Raw genomic sequence first — 19,021 nt, forward strand, 5'->3', positions numbered from 1 at the left:
CCCAGTAGTACAGATGAAAAAAATCAAGGCTGAGAGGCTTCTCCAAGGTTGAGAAGGTACAATAACAAATCTCAAAATCCTATTTTGAGCCCAAGACTTTCATCTCCTATTCCAGTGGTGTTTCCGTGATACAACAATGGCTTTACGTGAATGACATTCTTTCACAGGTTACTCCCTTATTGAAAAATTCAGTGTCATTTTCTGCCCTGACTTCATTTCAGAGTCTAATTCTCCTTACTAGCTGCTCTTCTCTTAGCTTCCATGGCACCAAACACGCAGTATTCTCCACTTTGATTCCATTTTTGTATCCTTGGAGAGATCTTTTTTCCAGGCCCTTAAGGTATGCCTCAAGATTTGAGGTGGTATAGAAGTTAGAGGGCTGGGCTTGGAGTCAAGAAGACCTGAGTTAAAATATAGTCTCAGATATTTACTGGCTGTGTGACCGTGGTCACTTACCCTCATTTTGCTTCATTTTCCTTGTTTGTAAGATGAGGATAATAATAGTATTTATCTCCCAGGGTTGTTGTGAGGATCAAATGAGATAGTAATTGTAAAGAACATGGCACATTATGTCAAGTAAAACACTCCACTGAGAAACAAAACATAGGATCTTGGAATATTCCGGACTTATGTATTCCATTCATTTCCAGATGACAGAACTAAAGCCCACAGAGCCAAATGACCTACCTAAAGTAATATCCTTGTGGGAGATTCTTGGCATATATGTACATGTATGTATACAGTGTAATTATCAGCAAAAGGCTTTAAGCCTGCCAAAAGTAGAAAGATATTTCTTACTTATTTTTATCCTATCCTGCTGATTGTACTCAAGTAGGTTGAAGGAAAGAGGAGAATATGATCAGGTAACATTTCAAGAACCCAAAATCATTTAATCAGATCATAGAGAATGAAATGCAAAATAAAGTAGGAAACCATTAGAGTAAATGCAAGAAATGTCATTTTAGTTTCTATACTACTTAGAGATTTGAAAATGACACCAGAGTAAATGGTTTATTTTATTTTTCCTTTAAATGTAGCCATTAACAAGCCATTTTCTAATTTTTAAAAATATAACTTCATTGTCATGTTATAAACATCTGAGGGATTCTCCATTGTGAAGAAAGCTATGTAGCCAATCATACAACTTTAATGAAAATGTTTCTGAAAGTGTGTTAGGCATAGAACATTTGATACACTTGCTGGGTTGGCAAATTGTCCAGCCACTGTAAGATAGCTAAAGTGCTATATCCTGCATCTTGTTAAATGTAACTTAATCTTCTCTATTTCAGTAGAAGGATCTCTATTTTCATCTACATGCTATAGTCCTAAGCAACCTAAAGCTTATGTTTGTTTAAAGCTAAAACATTATTACTTCTACACAATAATCAATGACAGATTTGGACTTCTACATTTGGAAATATGGACTCTAGTTAGTGTAGAAATTAAGCACATTTTCCCTCCTTTTTACTAAATTCCCATTTGGAAGTGTTGCATAGGGAATATTCTTGGGACATTTTCCATAAATACAACAACAAAACAGACTGGGTTTTTCAAACTGCTCCTATACTCCCAGATACACAGAGACACAGTTCTTTCTCTTAACCAATTTATTTCATGTATACAATAATTTATAGCCAATAAATCTAGAATGGTTGGCTATGGTATGTCACTTTGTAGAAAACAGAAATCCGTAACTCTAGTCAAAGTATGGTTATGGTATTTTTATAATTAGCTTTGTAATGTGATAATGCTACAGATAATTATCGTGCAATATGCAACATGAACAAAACATTTGGAAAATGAGCATATTTTATGAACTAATATGTGCCATGTGGCCGTCATGTTATGGCCAAAGAATATTTTGAGAGTTTGCTTTGGGAGCTTTGAGAGCTTGCCATGGGAAAGTTTGGAGAAGAATATAATTTGTTATCATTTTTATTGCCATTGGTATTTAACGATGATAATAAAGAAAAAGGCAAATGCTCCTGGTGAAACCATTAGAGTTAAACATTCTGCCAGGAGGAAAATTAACTTCTTTACCAGCCAATCAGGATTCCCTAGTGGTCTGAAAACAGCGTGAAGCAAAACTTGTTGCATTGTAAGAATACCACAGCATACTATTGACCAGTGAGAGGTAATGACTTAAAATATAAATAGTAGCAAGAGATATTCCCACAATAATTGTACAGGTGTTCCACCTGCTGACCTACAAGCCTATGCCTGCTATAGTTAAGCATGACACTTCCCTGGGAAAATAATTTGCCCAGAAACATAAATATTCACTAACCAGTGCAGTTTGGAAGTCAGCTTATTAAAACCTATTCCTATGGCTAGGATGTAGTCTTAGTAATGGGTCCCCTAATAATTTAAAGTTCTGTTGCCAAAAGAGATCTGAATCTTTCCACACCCTGTGAGCTGTGAAAGGTAGAGAATCTCAAATTCACATCTGGCTAAATGAGTCACCAGGAGCTTTCTAAGTGGTGAAATGCCAGTCTCCTTACATTTGCAGCTGCCTGCTTATTGTGACCTGATTAAGCCAGGCAATCTTTTGCCTAGTCTAAATATCTTTTTTACTAAACATATTCAAGTTCATTTAAATAATAATTTAGATGAGATTTATTATTCTTTTTTTGTCATTTGTATGTTAAAACAAAGGCATTACATCTTAAATATTTCACTTTAATTATTAAAATACTTTCCCTTCAAATATTGCATTACAATAGACCTCTTTTTTGAGAGTTATAAAACAAAGCATTCTTTTAAAACAACTATCTGGACATAAAACACAAATCCTTATTCCCTCACTCCTATACACACACCTACTTTTTATGTCAGATATTCAAATAGTTATTATGATGAATGTAGAATTTTTTTTGATCAACAGCACCCCTAACAATTCATATTAAGCTTCAACCTCTATCTTATATGCTCTAGGATGTAGGCAGCAAACTAGGAAATTGGCAGAAGGAAGCCTTCAATCCTTACAAAAATACCACTCCCATCATCTTTAATTTGAATCCAAAGAACAGTGATAACTTCCATGCATTGACCAAGAGGCAAGAATATTACTTCTAGTTTACTTTTTTGATGAATAAACTGATAAGATTTCACCCTCTTCCTCAGAAGTTTCTTACTTTTGTGGCCTGGTTTATATAATTTATTTGACAGTTTAAAGTGAACTTACGATAGTTTTTTTTTTTTAACTTTTTGGGCTACATTTCAGTGCATACTTAAGCAGCTGGATCAGTAGCATATATGTAAGTAAGTATACCTGAAAAGAAATACTTTCCACCAAAAAAATGCTTATGAAAGTTTTGAAACCTCTGAAATACCCTATTGTTTTTTATTTCATTTAGAGATTCTTCCTCCCCCACCCCACACATCACTTTTCTTTATGCCTCTTGTTACAGTTACAGTGGTTGAAAAATTGTACAAGTTTTAACTGAAAGTTTACTGGAATAGCAAAACATCCCAGGTAACAATAAAGTTTTTCATTTTTGTAGCACTATAAAGCTTACAAAGTTTTTAGCTAAAAATTCTGAGTCACATTTTACAAATGAGGAAATTGATTCTCAGGTTATTTGTCCAGGGCCACAAGGCTAATAAGTTAGTAACTATCAAAAGTAGTTCTGGAACTAGAATTTTCTAACTCAAAATCCAATGGTCTTTTCATGACACTGATTGAATCTCTGATTGAGGTGCATGAAAAGTCACAAAAATAGTAATATAAAAAGACTTGTTTTAGGTTAATCTGATAGCATTTTTTAAAATAAATGATATATATAATGCTATGGACAACTGTCATCAATTAAGGTATATCCACTTAGTAATCCAGTCTTTAATAGTTGGGAAGAGCTATATTTGAGGTAGCTAAAGAAACATATACAATAAATGACTAAAATGAAAAGAAATAGGTGTATAATAAGAAGAAATATTTAGACATTATAAACTTTAAAAAAAGATAACTAAAGCCAAAATAAGTATAAGACAAGGCTTTATAAGAGGTTATATGATTAAAGTTAAGGAAAAATAAAATTATTTTGATGTAGATTACCTTGATAGCATGAAGATAGTGTATAAAAAGGATATCATCAAAAGCTGAAGTCTCAGGAAAGAAGACAAAGGATGAGCTCCAATACTGGCTATTAAAAAGGGAGTTTAAAATGTAAATGTTGGAAGGAAATGATTTAAGTTTGTAATAATTGTGTCTTGATGATATTTTGAAGCCAAGAAGCATATTGTCCTTCATACCATAATTATAATAATAGCTAACATTTATATATCATTTTAAGGTTTAAAAAGTGCTGTATGTATAGATAGAATGATAGTATATGTGTGTGTATTTTTATCCTCACAAAATTCCTATGAAGTGGTTGCTATTTTCCTCAGTTTACAAATGAGGAAACTCAGGCTAACAGAGGTTAGGTGACCTACCCAGAGTCATACAAGTAGTCTGAGGCAGGATTCAAATTCAGGTCTTCTTGACTATTTGCCATATCACCTAGTCACTAGATGTCTATACTATCTATCCCTTATTGTGGGCCTTTATGACTAAGGAGACTAATCACTTTTGATATGCTGATTTGCCATCAAGATCATCCTTTAGCTCACGACCAAAATTAAAACTTCAGGAATTGTTTGGATTTTCAGTTGTTTTTTTTTTATTTCACATACAAGTTTTTTGGTCACTGGGACAGTAAAAAATCATCAAAATATCATGTCTCTTGCATCTGGATTAGACTCAGTGTTAGGCATGTTGTAGCAACCTGTGGAAACACTTGCAGATATTTGTTGACAGTGAAATGAATGGACAGTTTGCTTTACTCTGATTTATTTTCTGCTTTGCTTAAACTTCTGCACATTGATTCTTTTAATTTCTTGGAAAATCAAAACAAATTCCTTTGCTTCATTACTTATGTGGTAGCAAGCTTTTGTATGGATATACGAAGAGAAGAAAGGGAAAAAGAAAGGTAGAGAAAAGAGGGAGGAAGACACTAAAAAGCAGGGAGGGGGAGAGAGATATTCAAACTGATTGTCGAAAATGTTGACACAAGTATATGCATTCAAAAGTATATATTTCACTTATGTTTCTGAATAGTAAGCCATTTTGGATTGTTTTTTTTTTCCTATGAGTAATAGGTATTAGGAGAATAAAACTTTATATAACAGATTGGAAACTCTAACCTGTTTTGTGAGAACACGATATAGTAGATGTGATTATTGGACTAGAAAAGGGAATATTATAAAACTATATATCAGATATGCGTTCTGTCTTCAGGTTGCTTTCCATCACCAAATCCATTCATGAATACTAAAAAAAAAATAGGCTAAGTAATAATTATGTTACAGTTAACTGATGAGTAACGACTTAAGCAAGTCTCATTTTGGAATTGGGTCTGTAATTTAGGAGGATTTAGAGGGAAGGGAAAAATAATGTTTTGTTTTTGTTTTTTGTCATTATGAATTAGGCATAGGGGAATAAATTTAAATGCTCAGAAATCCTAAGCAAAGTAAGGATTTGTTAAGTGAACAGAAGGGAAAAAACAAAACTTTTCTGTGTGTTCTTAATTTACTTTTAATACTGTTAACTTTTAAGAGGAGAACTTTTCAAACGTTTCCATAAGGTGACAGCTGCTCTTAGGGCCATTAGTGTGAATTGCAGCCTTGCATGTAACACCCAAGGCTCCACTCTCCAATTTTTTTTAAATGAGGAAGGGGAGTATATAGTATATTAGATCACATGTTGTTTAGAACTTAAGAAATATTTTGGAATAAGATACTGCTTTTCCAGTTAGAGCAGTTTATCAGAAGAAAATCTTCATAACAAGGTAGACTATATCATAGACTTTTAGGTCTGCTAAACAGCATGCTTTGTCATCATAATAAACCCTTTTAGGATGGTTTATTCTGTGCTCTTCCCTCTCATTAGCAATGTAATGCAGGCGGTTGCAAGTTTGTTTTTTTTTAAGCAGTAAAAGAACTTGGAAGAATATTGAGATTATGGTAAACTTATATTTGAGATGAAGCATTCCTTTCAACTGGTAACGGGAAATCTTTTTGTACCACATTTATGAACTGCTGTGAAACTATTCTTAGGACTATTGTCTGTTTTCTTTTCTCTCTTATTCCTTTTTTTTTTAATCTGATAAGAAAATAGGTGATGTTCAGTTACTGACGGCACCAGACCAATAACTTAAAACACTCAACAACCAACCTGCTTTCTTCATTTGTATTCCACAGAGGCCTCATTTTTTCCTCCTCACTGCCTAGTCTGTACTGATCAGTATTAACAATGGGATTTTTGTCTCGCTTGAACAAGGTCTTGTTCCATTTTATTTGAGGTGCAGATAATCTCATAAAAGTAACAGGTATTTTCTAGGTTATATTTTGAAGTCTAATTGTTTAGATGATAAAACCCCAAATTTCCAGAGACTTTATTTTCTTGGCACTCAGTTCCCCAAAGTATCTATAATAATGACAAGGGCTTTAAATAAGGGGAAGGAGAAGGGAAAGGTCCATCTGCAAAACATTTTGAAATGTTGAAAAACGTGATGGAATTAGGAAGCCGATAGACAAGAGGGTGACTGTGGCAGAAGATAATTTCTTTTTCTAGAGCTGGATGTTAGCCAGTGCAATTTGGAACCCAACCATCGCTTTTACTGTCTTATATCTCTCCTTTCTCTGTCTTTCCCCACCCCAACCTGACCCCCACTCTCTCACTCTATTCCAACTTTAGAAATTACTCAAGGTTGAGAAAACTAGGCTCTAACATAGGGTTTTAGCACTTTCCTCCAAAAAAATTTTTTTGTCCATTGGAAATGCTGATACATTTATTTGTTTAACCCATCCTTAAGTTTATACAGCCAAGTATTTGTGACTAATTGGCCCAGTTCTGCTTTAACTTTGCCTTGAGTTAAACATTTCTCACTCCTCTTCCTTGAGAACACAAGGGGTCTTTCTTCCTCTGAGTCCCTGTTTACCTTAAAGTATTTTGAACAATGATGTCACAGGAGAAAACAGGAAAATAGCATAAGGAGAGCCTTTCTCAAACTGTTACAAGTTCAGTCCAAAGGAGGGACATGCATGTTTTACTGAAATCTCTATTCATCAGAGAGAGGGGGAGAGAGTTAATGCTTCCTTAGAGATTGAATTCCCTTTGTATCTCGCCAACTCCTCCTCCCAACACACACGCTTTCACATATTGCTGGCACTAACAGCATTCACAGGGGTCAAATTATTATAAGTTCAAGCCCGTTTTCTTAACTATTGCAATTTACCTGCTATCCTACAGCTTCCAGTATCTTGTTAATTCTCAAATATCTATTATTTTTGGCCTTAAACAATGAAGTACCAACAATTTAGTGGGATTTTTTCCACTTTAATCTTTTTAGATTTTCCAAAGGATGTTTGTACCCACACATTTTTTTCCCTACAACTCCTTTTAAAAAAGGTTTTGTTGTAAGGTGTGACTAGAGTCAGGCAGAGAAGGAAATATAGTCAATGTGAAAACAAGATGTATCAATAATTTAAAAAAAAACTCTTATATTTCCAATTCTCTGTATCAGAAAAATGTCCCAGTGAAAAATCTTTCTTCCTTATGTCAGATTTGGGGCAGATATTTGACAGTGACAGTTTCTATAATTTTCTTGATCTGCTGCCTCTCTCCTATACTAATAAAGCATTTGAGTTGAGGGGAAAAAATATGAGGAAACAAAAATGGTAATAGCAGATGTTTGCAGGGTGACTATGATTTTCACATGACTCAAAAGAAACACACCTTGGGAAGATTACTGAATTTTTGTTTGTTTGTTATTAGGGTTGTGTTTTTTTATAGCCTAGTTCCTTGGAAGAACTTGTTAACCAACTTACTTTGATTCTCCTAACATGCAATGTTTCTCTTAAAGATCAAGTCCTTTTCTAAGGATGGCAAGCCCTCTAGGTAGAGACTATGTCTATTAACTAAAACAACAATCAAATAACTGAAGGGAGGGGCACACATGTTTTGAAGAGTATCTTGACTTAAGTGTTTTGCAAATCAAATCTCTCAAATAACCCTGATACTTCCTAACCTTTTAGGTTCTTTTTGCAACAGTTTTTTTTTAAGAAAAACTATTTTCAACTGACAATGATAGAACTTTGAAAGGAGAGGTTACTAAACAGTAGTTGGTTTATTAAAATTTCTTTAAAACTTGCCATTTACCTTCCTCACTTTAGTGTATTAAAATTACAGAATTAAACATTGAAGCTAATATAAGAATTGAAAAGTTTATTTTCATTTCCATTAGTTTTTTATTAGTAGGCACAATACATCAGGGAAATGATCTAAATCATTTCATGAGTAGCAGTGTGGGGCTGACAACTGACCTTGGTATTGGGCATACATGGGTTCCAGTCATTCCTTTGACACATACTAGTACTGTGATCCTGGACAGGTCACTTATCCTCCCATCTTCCTTTTCCCCATCTCTAAAGTTAGGATAATAATAAAATGGAATTGATAGGTGGCATAGTGGATAGAACCCTGGACTTTGAATGCAAGTTCATAAACACATATTAAGTTCCTGTCATGGTGCCAGGAGCTATGCTATATGCTGGGGATACAAATAAAAAGACAGTCCCTGCCCTGAAGGAGCTTACAGTCTAATGAGAGAAAACCACATAGAAAAGGAAGCTCCAAAGGGGAGGTGAATAAGATATAGGATTCTCAGTGCAGGGTGGGCAGTCTTGTTTAGTGGAGTTCAAACCAAGCAGAGCTGCAGACAGAAAATGGAGAATCGGTTGGAAAGTCCAGATCCTGCCTGCTCTGACAGAGAGCTTTGGGTGAAATTCTGTGCTCTACTGTTATGGGAATGGGAATCTGAAGATCTTCCCTGCCCCTAGGCCCTTTGATAGGCTTAAGTGATTCTGAGAACCTTCCTTGATATGAAAATATACTCTGCCCCCTAATAGGCTGAATATGGTCACATGGAGCCTTGTTTTTAGTGTATTAAAGCAGGAGGCTTGTTTTTCAGGAATGCCCACACCTTGATACTTTGTGATTGGGCAGTGGGTCAAGAGGGTGGTGACATTCTCTGAGCCAAGAGAAGGCTATATATACCCTGATATGAGGCTTTGCTTTGGGGCTCACTTTGAGAAGAGTTGTGTGATTTGACTAGACGAGACTCTGGGCAGCTGTTGAGCCTCCCTGGCTTTGAAAACCCAGATGTTGGTGCTTCCCTTTCTGGTAACTGACTAGGTATGGATGTAATGATCAGACAGTTGGAAGCCTGTCTGCTGATCTGTCTCTCTGTGTACTCGTAATCTCTGTTTGTAGTCTCTGAAGTTCGGGGTGCTGACCTTTTTCCCCTGAACTAGGTAAATGACATATGTTTGATTAAAGCAAGATTGTTAACCCCTTTTGAGTTGCTTTCCTTTAGAAAAGCAGATCTAGGAACCTGTGCTAGCAGCCATCCTGAGTATTCTAGGGTGCTTGCTGCTACATCTACCCTCCAGCCTTCCTATCATAGGGGAGAGGAGGTTGAAGGAGCTAGCAAATTGTTAAGTGAACAAGACTGAGTTAAAAAAGCATGATGAGGAGATTACAAGTGATCACTTTATGCTGGGAAGCCTGAAATTCAATTCCCATGCCATTAAACCTCTCAGCTTCTCTTTCCTCATCTGTAATAACACAAAGTAATAATAGCAACTACCCACAGGTTATTGTGAGCATCAAATGAGATAACATATTTAAAGCACTTTGAAAACCTTGAAGTATTATATAAATACTAGCTATTATAGTCATCACTTTGACTGACAATACCCCTAGGCAACTCTCTCAGATCATAGATTGAAGAAAAGTTGTAGATTTTCATTAGAATATTAGAAGAGGGAGTTTCCTAGGATAAGATCGCCCCTTCCCCATCCCCACCAAAAAAGAAGAGAGGAAAAATCATAGATTTTACCTCAAAATGATATGTTAGAACCCAGAATAATTCTATTTAAGGACTCTTCAGTTTTAGCTTCTCTGTATTGTATAGAATATTATACCTCTTACTCTAACAACCTGGGACATCATTAATGTGAGGAATTCCTTCCCAGACTCACATCATGACTCTTCTATGATTTAGTTGATGGTCTTGGAGAATTGCTGTGGCCTGCAAAATTCATCACTGTGAGTCCAACCTAATGACAAGCCTCTCTGAACCTAGCTATACTGGTCCTTGGAGGACAGATGTATAGTCTTCCACACATCTCATATTCAAGGACTTTCCATTTTGATAGGATCTTCTAGATTTCTATACATTAGTAAAAATTGAAAAAGTTCATTCTCTGGAAAATAAAAACATTGTGCAGTAAACTATCTTTTTTTCAGAACCAGTTTCTCCAATATGGGAAATTATTTTATTCCATTTCAATCTATATAGAAAAAGCTGAACATTAATATATGTAAGGCAGAAAAGTAGCCATTATTTTTATAATATTTGACACCCAGTTGAATTTGATACTGTTATGAACTATCCATATATGAAAGCTTGAAAAAATATATAAAAACCTGAGGTTAAAGGAAAAGATAACAAAAACTAAGAGACAATAATACAGTTAGAAAGATTACTGGTAGAGGGTAGTTAGAAAATAGAGACAAATTCAGAAAATGACTTTCAGGAGAAAAAAATACTGAGGAGGTCATGTCTATGTAGGGCAATGCTAACATTTTAAAAATAAATAATAACACACATTATTCTTACCTCTGCTCCTACTGGCCACATGATTTCAAGGCAAATTACTTTTCAGTGTTCTAGGCAGCTCTTTAAAAATAAAAGTTGCAGAAACAGGGCAGTCTTGCATTAGTAGAGAGGGTTCCCTCATTCAGGTGTTCCCTCTATCAATGAAATTACAGGCCCTCTTTATATTCTTAATAACGTATGTGTATTTTGTTGACAAGACAGTTGTTGGCTTCATCATTCCATGGGAGATCTAGTCATTTTAGAAATCAGTGGGAATTATAATTTACAACCTAAAAAAAAATTTTATAATTAACCCATTTAATTCTGATACCAAAGTGTATGTTTTTTTTCTGGCTCATTTTTAACATACTTTCCTGTTGTTTTCTCCTTACCTCGCCTCAGGTTTCAGCTTTGATAATTTGAAAATTCAACTGTTTCCATTCATTCATGAGTCATCTGCTATTTACCAGGCACTATACTAGGCACCAAGGGGGAATACAAAAAAGAAGAAAACATTTTCTTTCAGAAATTTTACTGCGCTTTCGCAGTTAACTCGTTTTGTTAGCTGAAAAACTATGGAAAAGAAAATATAAAGTTATTCATCTTTTTTTTTTCAAACATCCCATAAAAAACCTCAAGTTGTTTTAAAATGTAGAACATAAGAACAATTCTTACTGTAAATAAACATAAGGAAGAACTTTCAAAAGTAATATATACATTGGTTATACTAAATTCCAGGCCCAAACATTGATTTAGATTATTTGTGCTTAAAAATAAAATAATTTTGCCCATATTATCTGGTTCAAAGTTCAGTTTGAAGACCTTCCTCTCCTGTTAAGTCACCCTTTACCTTTTATTATATTAAAGTTTTCGAGAAATTTCCTTTTTGCTTGGAGCACATTAAAATATTTTAGGCTTAGATTTTTGCATAAAAATGAATAAACTTAAAAGAACTATTAATTCGTTTTACTTTGGGCAAAAATAGAATTTTTTCACTTTTCTTATTTAGAATAAGTGCAGAATCATTACCATCATTTAAACTAATGCTACTAAAAGAAAATATTATTGAGTTGGGTGCATTTTTAGTGGGATTTTTCAAAACCACTAATTACTTTTGATCTATTATAGGATAATTCATTAGGGCAATTCCCCAAATAATCCCAAGGTGACATGAATTCCTTTACTGGGTAACAGTCTATAGGAAGTAATCTTTGGAAAACTGATAGGCTTCTCTGGTCATTTTGTTGCTTTAATTCACTGTCTGGAACATGAAAGTGTTTAGAAGAGCAAGTGTGTAAATCACTAAAATCAATGTTATTTTGGGATTATATTGTTTTACCACTACTGCCTTATCAATAGACTTACTATATCTATTAGGTGCAATAAGGTTAGCTTAATGAATTCTTCTGGTGAAGAAAGAACACTTTCCTAACCACCTGTCTAACCCACTCCTCACCATACTCCACATTCTTACCCTTTTTTCACTATCCTGCAGGTTATTGAGTAATGAGAAAGTGTTGATGGCTGAACACTTAGGTCTTCCATTATAAAAGAATTAAAGTCTTTCATTGTTTGTGTTTACATTTTTAACTGAAACTCAGGAACAAATAACAACACAGCAAAATCCCTTTCCCTCCCTTTGTAAAGTGTGAACTTGCATTTGAATTCAGAAATAAAGCAAACTGCCTGTTGTATATACTCAAAAAGGACATTGGAGAGAAGAAAAAGCAAAATTGCTTGATCCAAGTATTTACTATCTCAAAGTACCTGAGAGGTATTTAATCTGAGGTTATTTGGAGTGGTATGTACTGGTTTAGAAAATGATGACTTGGTGCTTGAATACATACATATGCATGCCACAGAAAGTTTAGTAACCCTTCCTCAGGTCAACAAATGGAGTTGGGGTTAGAAAGAAAAGGGGAGAGGAAATTCTTTTTATTGGTCCTTGACACTCAGCAGGGAATTACTGAACTTTGTGGTCTTCCTTTGCTCTTTGAGATAAGACAAAAGAAAATGCTTTTAATTAATGAGATGCATAGTATTTAAAAGTATTATCCAGAGCATTCCAGAAGCTGGAAAACTGTAGACATTTTTAAATTCAGAGAATCTTTTTGAGAATCCCCTGTAGTAATTTATAATTCCCAGTGGACCTATACTTGTCTTGAACTGATTGTTGAAATAGCCTTTTCTTGGAATTTCTTCACTGAAATTGGGGAGGTGGGGGAACTGTGAGTGGGAGGGGGTGGTGGGATATTCTCTAAGATCTTAAAACCTCCAATAGCAAACTTACATTGGTGGAAAGGACCCGGGTTGTTGTTGCTGTTGTTGTTGTTTTCCTTTCCTTCTGTTTTTCCTGCTCATACATCCTTGAAGGATTATACAGTGTGCATGGGCTATTATTTATGTAGGTAGCAGAATTCATATTTTTTTAATCAAAATTGCACCCCAAAATGGCTATTAAATAGCCTATGCCTTGGGAAGTAAATTTATAGCTACATGCCTTTCACAAGCACGCTGGAGGTTTATGTTCCCTCCTCTAATCTCTGGTAGATGTTTTTTGCATGTGTTGTGTGACAGCAGGGAAGGGGAGTGGGTTGAGCTTGCCTGTTCTCCCATTGTCAGCTAGTCTAGTGAGTGTTGGGAAAACCTGTCTGTGGGATCTTGTGTCATCTCTCTCCTGCATGTGTACAGGAAAAGTCGGTGTGCTGCTGTTCAGTTTCTCTCTCTCTCTCTCTCTCTCTCTCTCTCTCTCTCTCTCTCTCTCTCTCTCTCTCTCTCTCTCTCTCTCTCTCTCTCTCTCTCTCTCTCTCTCTCTCTCTCTCTCATCTCATCTCAGTCTCTGTTTTCCTTTCATTCCGTTGCCACAGAGCCGAATGAAGCAGAGTGCAGGATTAGCTTCTGCCACCGGCTATCAGAGTAGCGTAGATAAAAGGGACTGCTCCTTAAGCACCACTGCAGCAGCCCTTGTTAATTTTTTTTTCCTTTCCACACAACAGTTGTGCCTCATTATCCAGTGCCTGCCTCGTTTTTTTTTTTTTTTTTGGAGGGTTTGAAGTTTCTCTGCTCCACTGACTGTTACAGAAGAAGAGATGTTAGAATTGCCATGAGGTCTTGATTGCATTTATGAATGAAACTGACCCAAATCACCTGTTACCTCCAGTTTCCAGATTGTTTGAACTTCTGTGGCTGCACTCTACAGGATAGAACACTGAAGCCGCGGAAGGACCTACACTGTCTTCAGCATGGGTTGGCTCCAGAGGATTGCCTATCTTTTCTGGGGAGTATTACTAGCTGCAAGAGCAAACTATCAGAATGTGAAGAATAATGTGCCAAGACTGAAATTATCCTATAAAGGTAAATCATTTTCTTTTCTTCTCCTTATTTGGTTCGTTCAGATTCTTTATTTCCTTTCTTCAAAACCTTTAGTTTGTTGACATATGAGAGCTTGTGTTAATATATGGATTTCGAGAGAGGGGGAGATAAAGGAAATGATTGAAACACTTTTTTAAAAGCATGCCTCATGCTCAGTCTGACAATTTAAATGCAAACAAAGAGCACTTAATCACATTTTCAGGAAAGAATTGTATGCCTAGGACATGCTAATATATGTTGGAAATGATATTTTACCTTCCCTTTTTTGCTGCCTTTACTCCCCTAAAATATTGTAAAATTTTATCGCAAAGCTGGCTTCTCTTCTCTGTAGGTGTGTGGGTTGTACCTTTATAATACCTGTCATGGCAGTTTTGCATTTTCTTACTTTTTAGGCATTAAGTGGTTAATTCTCTGTCATGAATATTCAGTTCGTACAAATCTGACAATCAGATGCTTAACATAAGCAGTAGATGGTGGTTTTGCCAAGAGAATATAAACTGGAGGGAACAGACTAGCTTCTGTAAAGGGTGTTATGATTATACAAAAGATTGTGTATTTGCCTAATTGATGTACTGCTAAAGGCTTTGAAAGAAAATGCTATTTTCATTTTATGTGTGTTTCAGTAGTAATTAAAGATACATCACCAGCTAGTTACATCGCTAGAAGAGCAAGTTTTGATTTATAGGCAATGTAAATAGCACACAAGGAATATATTGCAGAATTTTTTCACTAATTACCTTTATTTCCCTTTGGACAGTTTTAACATGGGATTTTGTAAGGTAGTACATGCTATCTGTCTCAGTAAATTTCATAGCCAGATATGCCAAGTATAGTAGCATAGATTCAGAACATGCACATACAGCTTAAAAAGAACATTTTCACAATTCAAGAATTATTCAAGATGGAGTAGAAGATGAAATTACTTTAGCCCAAGTAGTTTATCCTTCTTTAAGGTGTTGATTTCTTTTTATTCTCAGCTTTCCTTAGCTGGGGGTGGGGCAATAGCCTCCCATCATGTCCTATTTCACCCTATAATGTAAAGGAGAGAATGGTTGTGTCTTTGGACATGGATATCTGTCAGTTTGTCTGTCTACTGGATGTTTTAATTCCAGCAGAAATATGTTATTTAATTTTCACATAATGGGAAAAATCTGTCTTTCTGAATGCACTTGTGTGAGGAAAAAAACACCTCACAGGGAGAAGAGTTGTCATTTTCACACTTTAGATTAGAAAATTAAACACCTATTAAATATGTGTTCTTGTTTAATTATTATAAAGAAATTGTGCATTTTTGAACAACTCCTTTTAAGGGAAAATCCCTTTGCTATGAATTTTATGGGCTTAAATGTATTCATGGGAATTTTTAAATAATTAAAGGAAGAGTTATGTAATACATATATTGACATTTTTCCTGTTAAATAAATTGTTTTGGATTGACCATATAATACCCATTCATCCTTTTTTCATAAATATGAATTAATTTACTATTTCAAGTTATTTCCCCAGCTACATGGCATTTTGTCATTTTTATATCATATCAGTATTTGCTTTATCTTTTCACTCCTTACAAGTTTCAATGTCTTATATTGGCAAACTACTTTATTTAAGTTGTTACTTCTCACAAATGAGTGCTGTTGGAGATTTTGACTCAGAGATGTCCCATTCTAGAATTTTGAGGTCATGAAATTCAAAGTCATGAATAGATTCTATGATTGTATAATTTTTATTAAGTTGGTGCTTCTGGCTTCACAAATATATATTTCTCATACAAATTAGAAAAAAGCATAATAAGTTATTAACCTTCTCCCCCCTCCTCTAAATTCTTTCAAGAAAGAGAAAGATAACACATTTCCATGGTGATAGATTATCCTCCATTTTACAGGGAACCAATTCCCTCGGTAATAAAAGGCCATCATTAAATGAGAATAGCAGTTTGGTGTGTATGCTTTAAAACTCTGTGAATAAACAGGAAGCACATCTTGATATAGTGTTTCTATTACTCTTTCATGAAAATCATTTCTCAGTAGTGGAACTAATTTGTATTATCCTGCCCACAATTAGAAAAACCCCCCTTCAGTTACCTGACAGTTCTATTTATATGCCCAGTGCTTGGCAATTTAGTAAAACAAACTGTGAAATGAAGAAGAGCAAGGAGAATAAAAGGAATGTGTCTAGCAATCTTTCTTCTGTCATTTTGTTGAGCTGTCCGTACCTTTTTTTCCTACATGTACATTTTTTTCCCCCAAAGTCAATGTCTGATATCCACTTGTCTGTACTTTGTTTCCAAAGAATAATTGGGACTTCTAGCTACTTTTCCTTTTTCTGGCTAAGTAGATGTCAAACACAGTTAAAAGCAGTCAATGCTTGCTCCTAAAAATATTCCAGCATGATTCATGAAGGGTTAAATCCCTGCCAACCCTCATTTCCCATGGTCACTTGTTTTCAAAGATCCACTATTAACTCAGTCATTGCTCAGGTTGCTAAGAAGAAGTTTCAGTTAACTACACACAGTTCTAATATTCACTTTCCACTTGTCTTATCACCTGGCCTTGCAACTGATGAAAGGTATTTGACAGGACAAATGAAGATGGTAAGGTAGGCAAAGAAGAAATTTTTAGTAAATATTTGATAACAGGGGGTTCCTTCAGTGTCCAGCGGAGGGGGAGGGGACTGAAGAGATGCTTTCAGATGCTTGGAGAAGTGATAGATTAGAAAAAAAGGGTTATAGTAACCCTTCCCTCTGAACCAGTCTTATTTGGATTCCTTGTGGGGAAGGCACAATGAAAAGACTACAAGTCTCAGCAATTACAGGCACTTTTGATTCAAAGGATTTCATCCAGAAATTATGTCTTCTTTTCCTTAAACATCTTTAATATGACTAAATGTTGAAATGCCTCTCTAGAGCTAGCATTCTATAACTGTTCTTTGCCTTCTTCAAAATTGTTTAAATTACACATCTCTTCTGAAATACTACAAGATCATCTTTCTTTTGGAAAACAATACAGTGAATACTTCAGGAGCAAAAATCTAATAGAAATGATAAGGAAATGGGACAAAGCTTCAGGTTTTTAAAAGTGATGAATATTTCACCATTCTGTCTAATGAACTGTTCCAGATGAGAGAGAAGGAGGGAGGGAAAAAGAGAGAGAGAGGGAGAGAACTAATGTGTACAGTATTCATTCCTCAATATGATAGTGATCAAGTGAGACCAAAGTGTAAATCAATGATTGTAACCTTAGCTTCAAAAAGTATTTCTTTCTTGGTTAGTAACACCAATAAAGTAAATGATAGTTTCTTTCATGGGGTTTTCTTTTAAGGTTTTTATTATGATATTATATAATTTTACAAAGTTCTGTCCCTTCCCCCTCAAAAAAAAAACCTAAAATCCTTTAAAATGATAGAACATGGTACTTTGAAGTATTTCATATTCATTCTTTTGCTAAATGAATAGTATTTGTTTATATAAAATTACTATACTAGATTTTAAGAGGAATGGGTTTTTGCCCCTTTCCCATTGTTCAGTGAAAGTATAATACTTCTGAACAAGTAATTGGAAAAATATTACACCCAGATTCAGTGGTATAACTTCTTGGCTTCCTTTCAGACCTCTAAGACCTTTCTCTTTTCCCAAGAGTTATAATATATATAAAAGATACCTTCATGTTAAGTATACATGTTCTTTAACTTTATGAAAATAAATCTCCTAATCTACCTGGCCACTGATGGTGACAATAGCTTGCTCACTGAAAGGTATGAGCGAGAGGTATGGTTAGTCTGAGCAATATGCAACCTAGGTCTGAGGTACAGTCTGGCTTCCAAAGAATTAAGATAAAGATGATAGGTTTTCTAAAAACATGAAAATAAGAAGTATATGTAAACCATACCAAGCTATAAGTGACTGAGGATGGATTTGAGCCCAGGGACTGTGATTCCAAATCCACTGTGACATGCTGCTTCATTATCTTTATATCTGAAAGAAACCTGACATTTGAAAATGCCTGTGTGGATTTTAATAAGGAACTCACCAATGGTAAAATTTAAGAAACTAATGTAATTCATGGTAGCAGCCAGTAATTCATGAATTTGGCACCAGCGACTGCCCTCCCCCCTTTAAAATATAAAGTCATGCATTTCCACTTGGTATCATTTTTAAGTGCTGATTAAAATTTTCTGACCTACATTTAGGAGGTCATTTCTTTCTTTTAAATGGCAACTTTTAAGTATATTTGGTATTCTTGGAGTATCTAGATAAAAGAAATTGAAAATTGATGGGTGAAAGGCCACTCAAACGAATAGTCCTTATAATATAGATGCTCCCTTACATTGCTCCAAACCTAGCCCAGGGATGGGGATGCCAGTAAAAGTCTAATCCTTAGCAACTTTGCTTAAAGCCCTCAACCATATTGACATTATGTGGTTTCTGCAGGATAGACTTTGGCAAGTAGGCATGTGATTGAGACCACAGAGTCTTTCCACTTTCCACTTAAGCCACTAACCCACTTGACATTGACTGTTAGTCACTAGAAGCCTAATCCAGATCTGAACTAATGACCCAGAGAAAATATCTACCACCCACACATCCCTCTTCCCATTCTCAAACAGGCATAATTCATACTACTCCACCCAGTGCTGGGTCAGCAAGGTATGAAGATGTGCCTGATAGTTTAAGATAAGTTTAATCTTCTAAGAGACTAAAAACTTGGAAACACTCCTTTACCTAGTATCATGGAACCTAGAGTGAAAAGAAACCTCAAACATCATCTAAAGACCAGCTCTTTATTTTACAAAAAAGAAAACAAATCAAGAAAAGCTAAATTATTTGCCCAAGATAACATTGGTTGTTCATTGGAGAATTAGGGCTTGACTCTGGGTCTTCTGATTCCAGTGTTCATATTATTTGTAATAAACCATGTGCTAACAAGTTATAAAAAGGTTTATAACTCAAA

The 19,021-nt window shown here is 35.1% G+C and overlaps 1 protein-coding gene across 16 annotated transcripts in view; it reads left to right on the forward strand.

The window, feature by feature from the left end:
- LOC138175870 (semaphorin-3A) overlaps positions 1–19,021 on the forward strand; it is a 666,319-nt gene that overhangs the window by 334,315 nt on the left and 312,983 nt on the right. For 13 of the 16 annotated variants that reach the window (XM_069106486.1, XM_069106490.1, XM_069106487.1 and 10 more), the window contains one exon: positions 13,864–14,057. In XM_069106486.1, coding sequence (XP_068962587.1) covers positions 13,946–14,057 — 112 coding nt within the window. In that variant the 5' untranslated portion in view covers positions 13,864–13,945. Of the gene's footprint in view, positions 1–13,315; positions 13,334–13,362; positions 14,058–14,122; positions 16,671–19,021 lie in introns of those variants that run through there. The other 3 variants (XM_069106502.1, XM_069106499.1, XM_069106503.1) reach the window with 3 other exon arrangements.

Source organism: Petaurus breviceps, unplaced genomic scaffold (genome assembly GCF_028583685.1).
Source record: "Petaurus breviceps papuanus isolate PSGF00001 unplaced genomic scaffold, PetGlider_PUasm1.0 79, whole genome shotgun sequence".
NCBI classification, from domain to species: Eukaryota; Metazoa; Chordata; class Mammalia; order Diprotodontia; family Petauridae; genus Petaurus; species Petaurus breviceps.